Consider the following 14,852-nt stretch of genomic DNA (forward strand, 5'->3'; position numbering starts at 1 on the left):
ATGACACACAATAAAACTAAGACAAAACTGTTGGTAACAAGAGTATAACAGGTTTGTTTTATCCACACTAGTTTTGATGGTCTTAGCCATCTTTTGTGCTTTTTTTTGGCACAAGTTATTGCACTTGTTGGAGTAGAAATTTATGGCTCACTGTTTACTTCATCTATACCATCTGTGATGTAATTATCACACTGCATGTCAGACTGTATTAAACCAAGGTAAAGCAAGTCTACACCTTGTACAGCTGTAAACAGGAAACCGCTGACACCATAGATGTACCATGTACTAAGGAAAGTTTAGTTACTTTTCAAAATGAAATACAAGTATTTTCTTCTGTTTTCTGCTTCCCCACCCTCCACCCACATAAATTTGCACTTCCATTTCTTGTTCATTTATTAAACCTTTTCAGAAAATTGAGAGCCCACATTTATAGAAAAATAAACTTATGTTTATATGAGGGATAAAGTCTTTCTTCAGTCATACTTTAAGTCTCTGCAGTAATAAACTCTTAAAGAGTGTCTACATTTAAATGTGCCGCCCTCGTTAGACATGAATAATGTTACAACTCACCTTCCCTCCTGTCATTTACCTGTTTTGTATTCCAGTGCAGGTGTTTAAAGTCAGCAGAGACAGAACCAATATATTTATCTGCCTCCATTTGCAGCAGTGGCTTGATACTGGTGAACCTGCACATGCACTTTGAGGCATTTATGTTGAGCCCTGTACCAGCATTAATTTTTATATGGTTCATTGTATATCCACTGTGTAGCTCTGTGCCCATAACCTGTATCTATATATAGTTTATCTACAGAGGTGCTTGTATGCCAGCATTAGCTCCTCTATAGTTCTTCATACCCACACAGATGCGCCTATACCCGTACCTACATATCAACTCTAATAGTTCGCTGTTCCCAAAATGGTACCCTTGGCGCTGCGACGTTGATCTCCACCTACTAAATGCCTTGGAAAGGGCGGTCCCTTCTTCAACACGCATTGACGAAAACGAGGCCATTGTTTACTTCCCTGCACTCGTCTCCCCAACCTCCCACCGCGCCATACCTGCTCAGCAAGTATAAAGGTTTGGGGGTGCTGGTAGTGTGTGCACGCGGTGGTGGTGGTGCCGTGCAGTGCAGTTGCTGGCTGCTGCGGCTGTCTTGCCGCTACTGCGTCTGTGTGCGCCACTTGCGAAACTCGATGTCCACAAAGCCAACGTATCTGCGTGTGGTGAGGACGGCAGCTCGGACGTGACGCCCTTCATGCCACAGTGCACCTGGCAACCACCTGCAGCATGTGTTCCTTTTCATCTTCTGGCTCCGTAGATGTACGAGACACCGGTGTTTTGAACTTACTGCTGGCATGCACGAACGGCGGTGGAATGAATATGTGATATCAACAACTATTCGTTCACGCCGTGTCAAAAAAACAACAACCAAACCAATAAATTTGTGGCATTAGCTATATAGATGAAATATGTAGCCAGTATTTCCACACGCGCCATAAAATAAAGTGGAATACCAACGAATTGTTGGCAACAGCCGTGTAATGTCCATTCTTCGTGTAATAATAGCCTCGTATTGATATTACTGAACTGTTGTTGTCGGCGAGCGGCGTGCATATGAGCAGCTTACCTCACGTGACCACCTTGTGTTACTTGTTCGTACACATCACAAAACTCTTGGTTGATGCTACCGCACTCTACCACTCGCATTCCTATAGAGTCAATGTGTGTGGGGTGGGAGAAAGGGGGTGAGATGTGATAGTAATTGCACCCAAAGCTTTTTAGGACTTGCAGTTCACAACTGGCCGCCTATCTGACTTCGAGTGCATGGGCGGGGTAAAGACGTTTCTTTTTTCGGTTTCCAGCGGCTGATGATTCACTGTTGACATACGCCTACTTATATTGTGAACCAGAATGGCGGAGGATAACTGTGCAGTCGATACCTGTGATTATCAAGTATTGTCGGGTATCAATCCCTCACAGACTCAACAGACCAAAACGTCAGTGCACTTGTGTTCGTGCGGCAGTAACTTGCGGTTGTGATGCATTACACTTTGGGTATTCTTGCTGTCGCACAGAGGAGAAACCGCGTTGATACCTCGCATCTGCAGCCCATGTTTGTTCTTTTTCGGGGAGTGACTGCTTAACCAGAGCTGTGACATTTAGCCAGTCTGCAGCGCATTGCCACTGTCACGGGTTATAGGACGAGAGTTTGCGGACAATGCTGTGATAACATTTGAGAGATCAGTGTAATGAAATACCGTCTTGATGACCGCACTGTCCTGTCATTTTTGCACCACTTGTCTAAAACACAAGCAAGACATATCATTTAAGGAGATCCTGGTGATAAGAGTTTTGCCCTGTTGACTTGTCATTCGAGTAAGCTTGAATTGAAAGTATTCGGCCCTGTCGGCACGTTGGTGAAGTGAGTTCCTGACCAATGACAACATGGAGGGAATGGATGAGATGACGTTTCACAGCACTGACAGGCTGGAGCAGTTTCTGGCCCAAGAACATCCTCGCCGGCTGACGCACGTGGAGTTTTGTCTGTCGCCGATACAAAAGGGACCTGGCGTAGCAGCTGCCGCACGGCCAGATCCGCCAACGAGTCCTGCTGATGACGGCCACCGCGTGGCGAGGTAGACGAGGAACTCTCGACCACGAGCTGTCACCTGGAATGTCGCACGACGTGTGCAGGTGACGACGGTGTTGAGAGGGACACGGCGGCCCGCCACAGTCAGCGTGGTCAATCCGATGTCTTGCTTGAAGACCTTGAGGACAGCGCGCAGGTCAGCTCTTGGGAGATTGATGTCACGGACGACAGCGATGAAGACGAAAGCTTGCAGCTGAGTGCAAGCATGTACGATGACGACGATGGCATCGAGTGTTACCATGACAACCATACTGTAGCTGAGGAAATGACAGTTGTTCCCTTCCAGCATCCGGGAGGGACCGACCTTGATATAACAACACATTCATTCGTGGAGCGGTCAGAGTGCTTCCTTAAGCTGGAAGACACTGCATTTAAGACTGTTCTGCTGCGTGGAGCCTCAGCTTCAGCTTGTGACAGCGAAGCCAGTGCTGCAGTCACTAAACCTGACGACAACGCCAGTCGTATGATTATCACAGCAGAGAGAAACACCAGTCCTGAAGTAACCACACCTGAGAGAAACACCAGTCCGGCAGTCACCACACCTGAGAGAAACACCAGTCCGGCAGTCACCACACCTGAGAGAAACACCAGTCCGGCAGTCTCCACACCTGAGAGAAACACCAGTCCGACAGCCACCACACATGTAAGCGTCGATGAAGAAGACTTTTGTTACACTGATACTTCAGGTAAAGATAGCGTCGACCAACAGGTCTTTTGTGATCAGTCCCTAAGAGTCCATCGTGGGATGTTTGTGACCACCGGTGTCAGAAAGTATGAGAGCGCTGATAGTACTAGAGGGGATCGAGTATGGAAAGAGAGCACGTGGAGTTGCCCGTCGCAGGAAAGACCAGACGATACTAATGACGCACAGCAAGCATGTGCCCGTGACCATGACAGCAGCTATCAGCTTGAGAAGTGCGAGATGGAAAGTGGTGAACACGCAGAGGAGCATCTTGCTGATGTTGATGGTGACACAACTTTTGTCAGCAGAGATTCCTTAGAGAACGCTCACAACGACTGTGTAGCGGAAGACGAGGAAAATGTTTCTGATGTGCTTACAACTAGCGACACGATAGACGGCACGCGTGGTGGAGGCGAAATGGCGTCTGAAGCCGCGACTTTAGCAACTCCCGCTTGTTATGTGGACAGAATCGAGCAGTTTGTTAGCGCTAACGACTTTTGTCACCAAGATCGTTTTGTTTGTCGCGTATCAATTATAGGAGCGGGAAGGCAGCCACAAAAGTCCGCACAGACAGCATATACTGTAACTGAAGGGGGGAAGAGCGCGAGGCCATGGCCGCCTGTCATTGCAAGCAATGCTTCTGCCGCACGTGCTGAAGACACCGGAAGTGGTGACTATATGGGTGCGAAGAGGATGGCTGACGTCTTTGTCCTCGACGCATCACGTGCGGAAAGAGCACGTGAAGACCTTAGCGGTGAGAGTGACTCCTGCACTGTCTGCGAACAAGACCCACTGTCGGGCGGGGTCAGTCTGCAGAGAAAGAGAGTCCATGACGACGACGAAGTGGAGGAGGAAACTTTACAAGACGAACTAGACTCCCTGGAGCGTCAGTCTAGCAGTCTCGCTAATAGTGAGGATGATGATTATGGCAAGGAGATGAGACCTCAAGCTGACATTGGTGGTTTCGTTGACAGGAGAGATGAAAGCAGATCAAAGGTCAAAACAGCATCTGCCTGGGATCATTCTGTATGTGAAGCAGCAGTGGGGAATGATGGGACTTCCGGTCTCTCTGACGTGCTGACTGATGAGTGTAGCTCCGTGGCGGTGTCAAGGGCCAAGGATCTTGACCTAGGCGCACAGCAGAGTACTGTAGGGCAGAACTCAAATGAGGGGGTGAACAGAGGTCAGCAAATCATAACTGCCCATGAACCTTTATGTACCAAAGATAGCAATGTTTTAGATACCGATTCTTTGGGATATACTGAAGGAAATGTTCAGATCAAGGTCCCACCTGGCATGATTACATGGGAGCATATGCTTGTCTTGGATGAGGAGAGTGCAAGGCCTTTCAAGTATGAGACTGAAGACAGTTTTCACAAACACAAAGGAAAACTGCAAGAGTCAAGATCTCAGGAGAGCGCCTCATGGTTAGCTGAAGAGAGTGAGGTTCATCATGACATAGATCATGGAGGTAACCAGGGAGGCAGTGAAGACCAACAAGACAAGAAAGAGGTTTTGCTTTCCCTGGAGGACACAGGGCTGACAGTCTTCAGGATGCTGATGAGGAGAGAAATACAGAATATTGTATCAATGCTAAGGAAGTTAAAACAGGGCCTAGTAAGATGACACATTCATCTGTATTGGAAGAGAAACCATTGGATGATGTTTACACTTCTGCGATAGCACAAGAAGTTGATGAAAATGTGGCCTGTGTGCAAGAGAAGGAAGTTGACAGTATTTGCTTGACAGTGAAGGCTGATGATACATTCATAACTTCAGTTGGAGTGTCAGACCTGGAAACCTCCAGAGATGTTGGCAATATCAGTGTGTGTAACACCAGTGCTGAAGAAGGGAGATCATCCACAAAAACAAGTTGCTTACAAATTTGCAGCAAACCAGACATCACTGACTTTAATGATATCGGTGAAGCAAACTTCACATCAGCTGAGGTCAGAAAGACAGTTCAGATATGAGGATACTGTTGACAGGATTTTAGAGGAAAATATCGTGTGCGATGGCATTGAAAACAGCTGTAAACCACTGAAGAAATCTCTCAAGGATAAAAATGGAAGTGACATGCACAGCATTTCAGAGGAAAAAATATTAGGGGACAGGAGTGAAATTGGTTACTTGCTGGGAAAAAAGCTCTCTGAGATTGAGAGTTCCACAGGTTATGCACCAGAGGCAAGCACTCCAGAATGTGACCTTGACACTGGACCAGAGAGAAAGATGTTGGAGGATGAGAGTGGTACTTGGCTTGTGTTAGGGGAAAAAGCATTGAAACGTGACAGAAGCACAACATGCACACAAGAGAGTGAGACTCTAGTGGGAAATGTGACAGACAAAGATGTTTTGAAGAATGAGAGTCAAACATGTCATGTAGAAGACAAAGATGTTTTGGAAGATGAGAGTGAAACAGGTCAGGTAGCAGATGAAGATGCGTTGAAGGATAAGAATCATGTACCAGTAGACAACATTCTGGAGGATGAGAGTGAACCAAGTCATGCAACAGACAAAGATGTGTTGGAAGATGAGAGTGAAAAAGGTCTGGTAGCAGATGATGTTTTGAAGGATAAGAATCAAGCAAGAGAAGAAAACATTTTGAATGATGAGAGTCTAACAGGTCATGTAGCAGAAGACAACATTCTGGAGAATGACAGTGAACTGGATGATGTAACAGAAGAAAACATTCTGGAGGTTGAGAGTGAAGTAGGCAATGTAGCAGATAAAGATGTTTTGAATAATAGGAGTTTAACAGGTCAAGTAGCAGACGAAAACATTCTTGACGATGAGGATGGACAGGGTCGTGAAACAGGAGAAAACATTGTGGAGGATGAAAGTAAAATAGGTCATATGGCAGAAGAAAACATTGTTGAGGGTGAGAGTGAAATAGGTCATATAACAAAAGAGAACATTCTGGAGGATGAGAGTGAACTGAGTAACGTAACAGGCAAAGACGTTTTGGAAGATGAGAGTGAAACAGGTCAGGTAGCAGATGAAGATGTATTGAAGGATAAGAATCATGTACCAGAAGACAACATTCTGGAGGATGAGAGTGAACTGAGTCATGTAACAGACAAAGTTGTTTTGGAAGATCAGAGTGACACAGGTCCGATAGCAGATGATGTTTTGAAGGATAATAATCAAGTAAGAGAAGAAAACATTTTGAATGATGAGAGTCTAATAGGTCGTGTCGTAACAGAAGAAAACATTTTGGAGGATGAGAGTTTAAAAGGACATGCAGCAGACAAAGATGTTTTGAAGGATGAGAGTCTAACAGGTCAAGTAGCAGAAGACAACATTCTGGAGGATGAAAGTGAACTGAGTCATGTAACAGAAGAAAAAATTCTAGAGAATGTAGGGGAACTGGACTGCATGCCAGTCATGTTAGCAGCTGATGTTTGCTGTTTTGTGGAGAGAGAGGAGCAGTTTTTAAGCAGTGATGGTAAATGTAGGACAATGTTGAGGTCAGCTGCTGCCAGTCTGCATTTTGATAGTAGGGACAAGACCAGTGCTCCACATGAGGTGTGTATATGTGAACATGGCAGTATTGCTGATATAACAGTGCATGTGGAAGAAATATGTAAAATGAATTTTACAGCCTTTAACCAGCTCATTAATGGGTTTTGGGGGTTTTCTGTTTTGTATACCTTTTACTTTTCATCTTTATTTAAATTCATTTAAATGTGAAATTTTCTATGTAATGAAATGTCAGCATCAAATGTAAAATTACAGCTAATATAGATCCATTATTTTTATCCTGGGTCAAAGATATAGCCAATGAAGCCATTGGACTTTTTGAAATATTTCTTTCTTCATTAAAAATATGGTTAACATACTATGAAAAACAACTGCTTCTTCTTGCTGTTCTGTCATCATGGCCTTTAAAGTTTAAGAAATTTAGTTTAATTTTTATTTATTTAAAAAGTTATTTATAATCTTTAATTTTTTTTTTTTTTTGCTTAAACTCATGGCTTTTTTTCCTGGTTGACTTATCTGATGTCACCTAGCTCTCCCAGCTTTCTCATGTAAGTCATTGATGCTCCATTGGAATGGTGACATTGACTGAAAACTAGTGATACTGAAGATACTTCACCAAAGCGAGTTTAAATGTTTTAAACATAAAAATATTCATGAAGAGATTTAAAAGAATATATTTCATATGAATTTAAGTGCTCATTAAGGTGCCATTCTCCAGCTTTCAATATTAACAAGCAGGATTTAAGATATAAAATAACTCAAGTAAATTTCAGTTTGCTAAGAATGACATACACAAAGAAGATATTGTTATCACCCTTGCTCAGGCAACACAATGTTTTGAATTGCAGCATCTGCTGGAGGACATTAAGAGTAACAAAGTTCACACAGAGATGGTTGTTCAACAACAGAGCTCAATGGGCATCCCTCTGGGAGATGTACTTCCCTCGCCTGGCAATCGCCTTCTCAGGGACATCGAGCAGCTAGAGGAGACTGCCGAGCGCCAGTGCAGTCAGCTTAGGCTTGCGGTCACTGAGCAGGAACAATATGACACGGAGCTACGCCACCTTCATGCGGCTATCTCAGAAGCCCAGCAGCAGCTGTTGGCATCACCTGTACGGGCTTCCTCTGTGGAAGCTCTCAAGCAGCAGATTGCTGAACATAATGTATGTACCTGTCTGGCTGGCTAAACACACTCACACACACATTTGCTTTGATCTGAATAAGTACATATTTTATTTTTATGAGATATATTTTGTTTTTCTATTTGATATTTGTTTCTTCATTTTTTTATTATGACTTTCTTTATTTTGGTTTCATGCATTGCTGCCATGTTCTCACTTTGTGGTATAACATGATCCTGATGAGCTGTGTTACCATGTGATTTCACACTGGGAGAATATAGCAGCGCTGATCTGAGGTGGACTGCATCACATCAAAATTCACACATTGCCGCTAACGCTATTGGTTGTGTGATTTCTTATTCACCTGTTTTGCTCTGTTTAACAGTATTCTTTGCTTCTTCCATCTGTTTTGTAGTACTGTATATGTAAAGTGCAACAGCAACTAATATCAAATCTTGGCTCAATATGTATGTACTTTCTTGTGTCCTTGAACCTATTGGTGCTGAGTCAAAGCATTCCTTGGACTTGGAAATTTCTAAACATAGGGGAGAACTGACAGAAGTTTTTGTTAAATGTGGTCCCATTTTGATTAATAGTGTCAGTTATTGCTTAATCTGGATAAGAAAATCTTGCATGCTTTGAAGAGCAAAAGAGAGAGCGAAAGCTTATGTGTATTTGTGGGTTTGTAACCTCAGACACTCATTCAGTTACCTGCAGAATATTGATAAGATGGATTCTCAGCTCCCCTTTAGATTATTGATTGTTTTTTCAACATTCAAGGTTCTTTATTCTTTCACCCTCCAAAGGTTACTGAGATATTCAAAATTTAGTCTTCCGTGTTACATAAACCTGTATAGCAAAGTTACATCTATAATACAGAAAATATATATATATAAATACACCTGTCTTTTTGTAAGCAGTTTCTCTCTTTCACACACACTAATCAGTTTGTAGCCTCACTTTCTTTTTCCTTTATCTTCCACATATTGTAATCAAATAAATCAAAGTGTATGAACATATGTAGTCAGGGTTAAAGACAAGGTGAACTTTTTCTTCCTTCTTATCTTTCTTGTTATTTGGTCTATAAAATTACATGATTTATTGCGTAACTATTTTCAAGAAGTTTTCTTATAAAATTATTAAATGCTTCAGTGATCTTGTCTTTCATTAAAACGTTGGCATGCTGTGCTGAAGGTGTTGCTTTGCTTTTGTAACAATTTCTGGTTTTTCTGTTCTGCCAATAGTTTTTTTTTTTTTTTCAATGTTGGTTTAATTTAGCTATTCATCATACCTTTTCTTTTGTCATTTTATATTTTTGTCAGGTTTATATATATGCAGTAGCATATTCTGAGATATTCCTTTGTAATATGGGAACTTGTACCATTGTTTAAATTTTTTACATAATTCTTGCATTCAGGCAGTATTTCCATAATCAGTCAAGATAATGGTTTATAACTTCCATTTTTCGAAACCAAAAAAATTGCAGATAGTATTTTTATTAAATATAAATTCAGATAACTAATTGTTAAAACTGGGCATATGTTGCTGATTTTTGTTCTTTAAATGTCAAGTTGATAGAATCAAGTGGCTGCTGTGCCTTATTATTAAGCTAGAAAACTAATATTAGAGTGTGTTGATTTTGGCCCTTTGTGCTGTATTGTACGGATAAATCTATACCAGACCAAAGAGACTGAACCTTACTTCTCTTTTGGTTCTCCTATTAATCATATATTTATTCTGCTACTAACTTTCTTTGTTCCATAGGATAGTTTACTAATCTTTCTTTAGCGTCTGTGTGTACTGTTTTCCTACTAAAATAACAGGTGATGCTGATTGTGTGAGTTTTGCTGTGCACAGTTCAGATTAACTTTTGTGTGTTTGGCAAACGGTTTTTGTGTGTTGTGCTAGTCAGAAGCTCAAAAGCCTTGAGGCTTTTGGGATATGTTACATTCAGCAATTTGTGGGTAGCCCATGATGGTGGCATGAGCATCTCATTTTGGAAATTATTATTTACAAAAAAAACTACTGACGAAATCTTGACAGAGTGCACAATAGACTGGTATATTTTTGTGTCAGAAGTGTTATGCTTATAAAACATTTATTGCATCTCAGATCTTTAGAGTGTATAATCATGTGCTGTTTTATTTAAAACATTAAATTTGAAATTATTTTAAAATTTGTAGCTCATGCTGAACAAAATGGGTGATTTTTAATAGCTTTCATTTTCATGTCATTATTATCTGATAATCCCTTTGACTTATAAGAATCTATGTTCAGATTGTTAAATGTTTCACTTTTATTAGACATGAACTTGGAATTGCTTGCTGAGAGTAGGAAAACATTTTTGTGGTGATTTTTGAGGATGTATACCTTTTCCTTTCCCCTTTTCAGCTTGCATGTAAGGTGTTGTGTCAGTATATAATTTGCATGGTGACAGAGTGAATACAGTAAATTCAATAATTTGATTGCTGGTTCTCAATATGAGTAGCACTAATATTGTATATGTACCCTGGTTTCCTATGATATGTTGAAACAAAATCAAAAGCGAACATAGATGTAGTCATGATATTGTAATTTATTGTATATATATATGTTGTTTGTATTATACAGCAACATACTTAAGATACCTTGTACAGGTGTAAATCATAGCTAATTAAAAGCACATTTTTTTCCCCAGTTCAAAGCACTAGGAAGCTTGTAATGTGAAGTTTTTAAGATGCTAGTCATAATGAGAACCATTTGAGTCTGGTCTCATGTAGGCATTGTACATCTGAACATTGCATGCAAGCATGTTGGCTTACCTGAGATGCTTAATTTCAGAGTCTAGCTTCCCAGATTAAGACCTACCAAGCCAAAATTAGTGAGATAAATGAAAAGAGCCGCCAGCTATCCCTGCGAGTCGCTCAAGCAAGCACATGTGTGGACCGCAAGCGCTACCTGCCAGAAATGATCTACCGCAAGTGGGGGTCATCTGCAAGTTTGGATGTAGGCATTGATGTTCAGAGTGCCCCTGTTTCCTCGGCTTCTCACACCATTGACAGTGCTAGTTTTGATAGTGCTCTTGATGGTTTTACAAGCTCATCTCAGTCACAGCAAACTAGTCCATCATTAACAGTTATGACTGAATACTCCTCATCTGTGCTCAGCCAGAAGCCATTAGCTGTTTCTGGCAGAAGCCCTGGTGATGCATCTTCTGTGACTTTTGAAGCAGTACACTTTAAACCAATCACTGAAAAAAGCCAGATGAAGAGTTTAGCATTTCAACCCACAGTGGCTAGTAGTAAATTATCTACAGATGTGAAAAACCCAGCTAGTGGTGTCTTGACCTGGCAAGGATTGTCAGGCTCAGCAGAATCATATAGCTTCAAAAGTGCCTCTGATTCAGATATTTCAAGTTTTCCTCTTGGCAAGAAAGCCTACCTTGGAGCCAAAAGTGATGGCAGAAGCAGCCATTTTGGTCAGGTAACCATACCCAGATTAACAACTGACATTCCTAGATTACTGTCAAAGCAGGATGATTCGGCTACAACCTCCACACCTCGCAGAGAGAAAAGAGCTTGGTCCACTAGTGTCCACACTCCAGGCACAGGACGTCGCTCTTTTTCTTATTCACCTGACAAAGGCCGCAAGCTGTATCAGCCCCCACAAATGCAATCCCTTTCTCCAGCACTCCAGTCCACCTTTGGCCGTGGACGAGGGTCTGGTGCTGTGCTTGTAGGTGCTGGTGGAGGTGGCGTATACCTGGGAGAGGCCAGTAAACTGGTGGGTGGTGGAAGTGTGCCATGCTTCTGCTTCAACTGCTACTAACGTGTGATTGCATTTAAGCTATGAGTCACAGCTGGATTTCTGGGTTTTTACACTGCATGCATTCATTCAATTCTTTCTATCAGTCTTCATACATATCTGTTTAAGTGCTATTTACTAATCTGCTAATTTACTAACACTACTGCATTCCTCTCTCATTCAGCATTCACAGCCTTAATGTGTAGGAATTTAGCGGTATGTAATAGTAGCACTAGTAGATCATTTGCATGCCACAGCTGTTATATTTTGGACAGAAATGTGCAGAAAAAGGAAACAAATTGTGTTGGCTTCTGATATTGTATTTATCGCCAGGCAGTAACCCTTTTCACCTAGCTATAATGAAGTGCTTGGACTAAAGTTAAAAAGTGTTTTCAAAATGAAGTCCTCAGAAAATCATTTAGATGTACAATATGCATTGGGTCACTGCTTTATTCCCATATCTTTTGAGATCATTGCTAATTATTGCCATTCCACCCCCACCTTCCTATTTTCTGGTTGCTATGTTCCCCATAAATACTGCTGATAATGTCTTTATTCTTTAAGTACTTGCAGGCTTTCAGCCTGTGAGATTTCTTATCTTTCTAAACCTTTCTAAGGTCCGTGGTGCCATACAGTTCTTAAAGTCCTCATTTGATTCATTGGTCCATTGCAACTGCACTTTCAGTGATGAGGTTCCCAGCAAACACACAAGATTCGGCCAATCTTGGGCCAAGCTTGGGAAAAGCTTGTAACATTGGTTTGGCCATTGCCAAGCATCCCCAAGCAAGCGCCAACGTTGTTGTTTCTTTGTAACCTAGAATTTGTAGTGTCCCATTTAGAATTTTCAATCTTCTGAATGCAATTTATGACAATGCTAGCAGTTTAGATCTTCTAGATACAGGTGGATAAGTTTCAACATATGCATCAGAGGAACAGTGAAATTACCCACACATATAATGGCATGCACAACAGATAAGAAGAAATGGTAAAGGGCTTTTTTAACTAGCTGCAACTTAGTTTAATTCAGTGTAGCAAGCATGCTTGGTACAGTTTGTTGTAACAAACCTTTGACATGACAGTTTATTGGCAGTTACTTGGGGGTATAGTACTGAACTGATTTTCCCTTGTCATCGGTGCTTGTCACAGCAACATGCTTAAGTTGTGTTTAGTCAGGAATGTCTCAATCTGTTTGTCACAGTTGTTTATGAAATCCTAGTTTTTCATCTTCATATTTCTTTCATTTTTCATTTTCTTAGGCTGCTTTTTATGGTGCAATTTTGGTGTATTGCTGCATAGTGCTCTATTTTTTTTTCTTGGTTAGTGTGTGTGAATTCTTTCTCAGTTTTGTGCATTTTATATATATATCCGCTTATATATATATGCGCGCACACACACACACTTTTTCATAAACTCTGCAGTTGAACATTAATCCATTATCTGGGTGTTTCTGTTGGAAAGTAAATTCTTTCTCATGTTCACATTGAAAATATTCCATCTGTACCAGCAAAAATATGTTTGATTGGTTAGAGCTTCATAGTAGAAATTGCTGTGTGACATTTTTGATTGACAACAGTTTGTAATTTGTTTGGTTTTTTTGTTTGTTTTTTTTTGGTTTTTTTAAGATATGCTTTTATTTCTATCATCTGCACTTAAGCCTTTTATATTCAAAAACGAAATATGAACTTTTAACTCATTTGTCATTATATACATTCCTATTTTAATTATAACAATTGCACTTAAAAACTTTGTAGTTGTATCTAGTCTAGTCTTTTTTTTTTAATCCTGTGGCCTTTGACAGGTACCTTTATTTAATCTGGGTCCCCATCCCTTATTATTTACAGCTTGGTTGCATGTGTTAAGGGCAAAGTCACCGATTGAGCTTTTGTTTGTTTTTGACTGCCACTTTAATCTCTCAGACTCTATGTAGTGTTGAGAATGGAACATGGTATCCTATAAATCTTTAGGAAAAAGTGTGCAAGCAGTAATAGTCAATGGTCAGTGAATGCAGCATTTCTGCTGTCTTTCTTGACTTTTGTGTCTTCTCAACTGTTCCCTTTTCTTTCAGATTTTTTGTGCGGTGTGTGTTTGATTAAAGTTTTTTTTTGTAGGAAGGAGAAATCATGCAGTCAACAGAACCCAGAGCGAGAAGTGCTTCCTTTGGACAGAGAGCTGAACCTTTGGGACTTCCTTTAGGTTCATCTCCGGACACAGCACAAATAAATATCACATGGAACTCCCTTCAAAAACAGGTGATTTAGTGAGAATAAAAACATAATAAATGAATTAATGAACATTTGAGTATTTATCAGATCATTTTTGTTTCTGTATAATATTTTTTTAGTACGTCTTTTATATTTTCATGATTGGAAACTTGTGAGAAAAGTCAGAATGGGAAATTTCTGTTCCTGATTCTGATTCATGTTTATGATTTTCTGATGTAGCTTGCATCTGTCATATGTTCCTGTAATTGTCTGTGAGCTAAACCTAAACAGCATTGTACAAACTACTTTCAAAAGAGATTAAGATTGACTTTATTGATGAGTCACTCTATTGTTTGCTTTATTAAATTTGATTGTTCTGGTACTCTGCCTTTTCTCACTTCTGACCTCAAGTTTGTCTTTCTCATACATATCTGTAATTTATTGGAATATTTAATCTCGTAGAAAGATGCCAGCGTTTTGCCTTTTAAATCTGGTATTCTATGTTCAGCTTTCTTTTGAGCACTTAACCCTTTTAGCATGATGGGCTACGATCATGGCTTTGCTGGCAGAGCATGACAGGGCTTGGATTATTGCTATCACCAGAGTGAAAATCAGCAATTTTCATTGCTTTTATTGCAAAGTTTGAGTTTTCTTCTTTCCAAAAATTTATAGGTTTCTTGGTCTAATGTTTACCTCAGAGCAGCAAAATACAAAACAACCATTAACCTTTTGACATCTTCAACATCTTAAGTTATAGACCATTGTTTTATTACGTAATTATATTTTTATGCCGTGCTAAGAGGGTTAAATAAATAAACTGGTAACTTTTACAAAGCCACTACCAAATATTAATTATTCAAGTTTCTTTTTCTATATTTTGTTTCCTTATCATTAGGACCAAATTATTAGTAATAGAAAATAGAAATGGAAACAA

At 40.4% G+C, this 14,852-nt stretch overlaps 1 protein-coding gene across 1 annotated transcript in view; it reads left to right on the top strand.

Moving 5' to 3' along the window:
- Window positions 1-14,852, top strand: part of LOC112570021 (nesprin-1-like) — a 44,008-nt gene that overhangs the window by 14,931 nt on the left and 14,225 nt on the right. The window contains exons 17-19 of the mRNA XM_025248201.1: window positions 7,662-7,976; window positions 10,755-11,396; window positions 13,826-13,966. Of these exons, the coding sequence (XP_025103986.1) occupies window positions 7,662-7,976; window positions 10,755-11,396; window positions 13,826-13,966 (1,098 nt within the window). The remainder of the gene's footprint in view (window positions 1-7,661; window positions 7,977-10,754; window positions 11,397-13,825; window positions 13,967-14,852) is intronic.

This window comes from Pomacea canaliculata, linkage group LG8 (assembly GCF_003073045.1).
Source record: "Pomacea canaliculata isolate SZHN2017 linkage group LG8, ASM307304v1, whole genome shotgun sequence".
Lineage (NCBI taxonomy): Eukaryota > Metazoa > Mollusca > Gastropoda > Architaenioglossa > Ampullariidae > Pomacea > Pomacea canaliculata.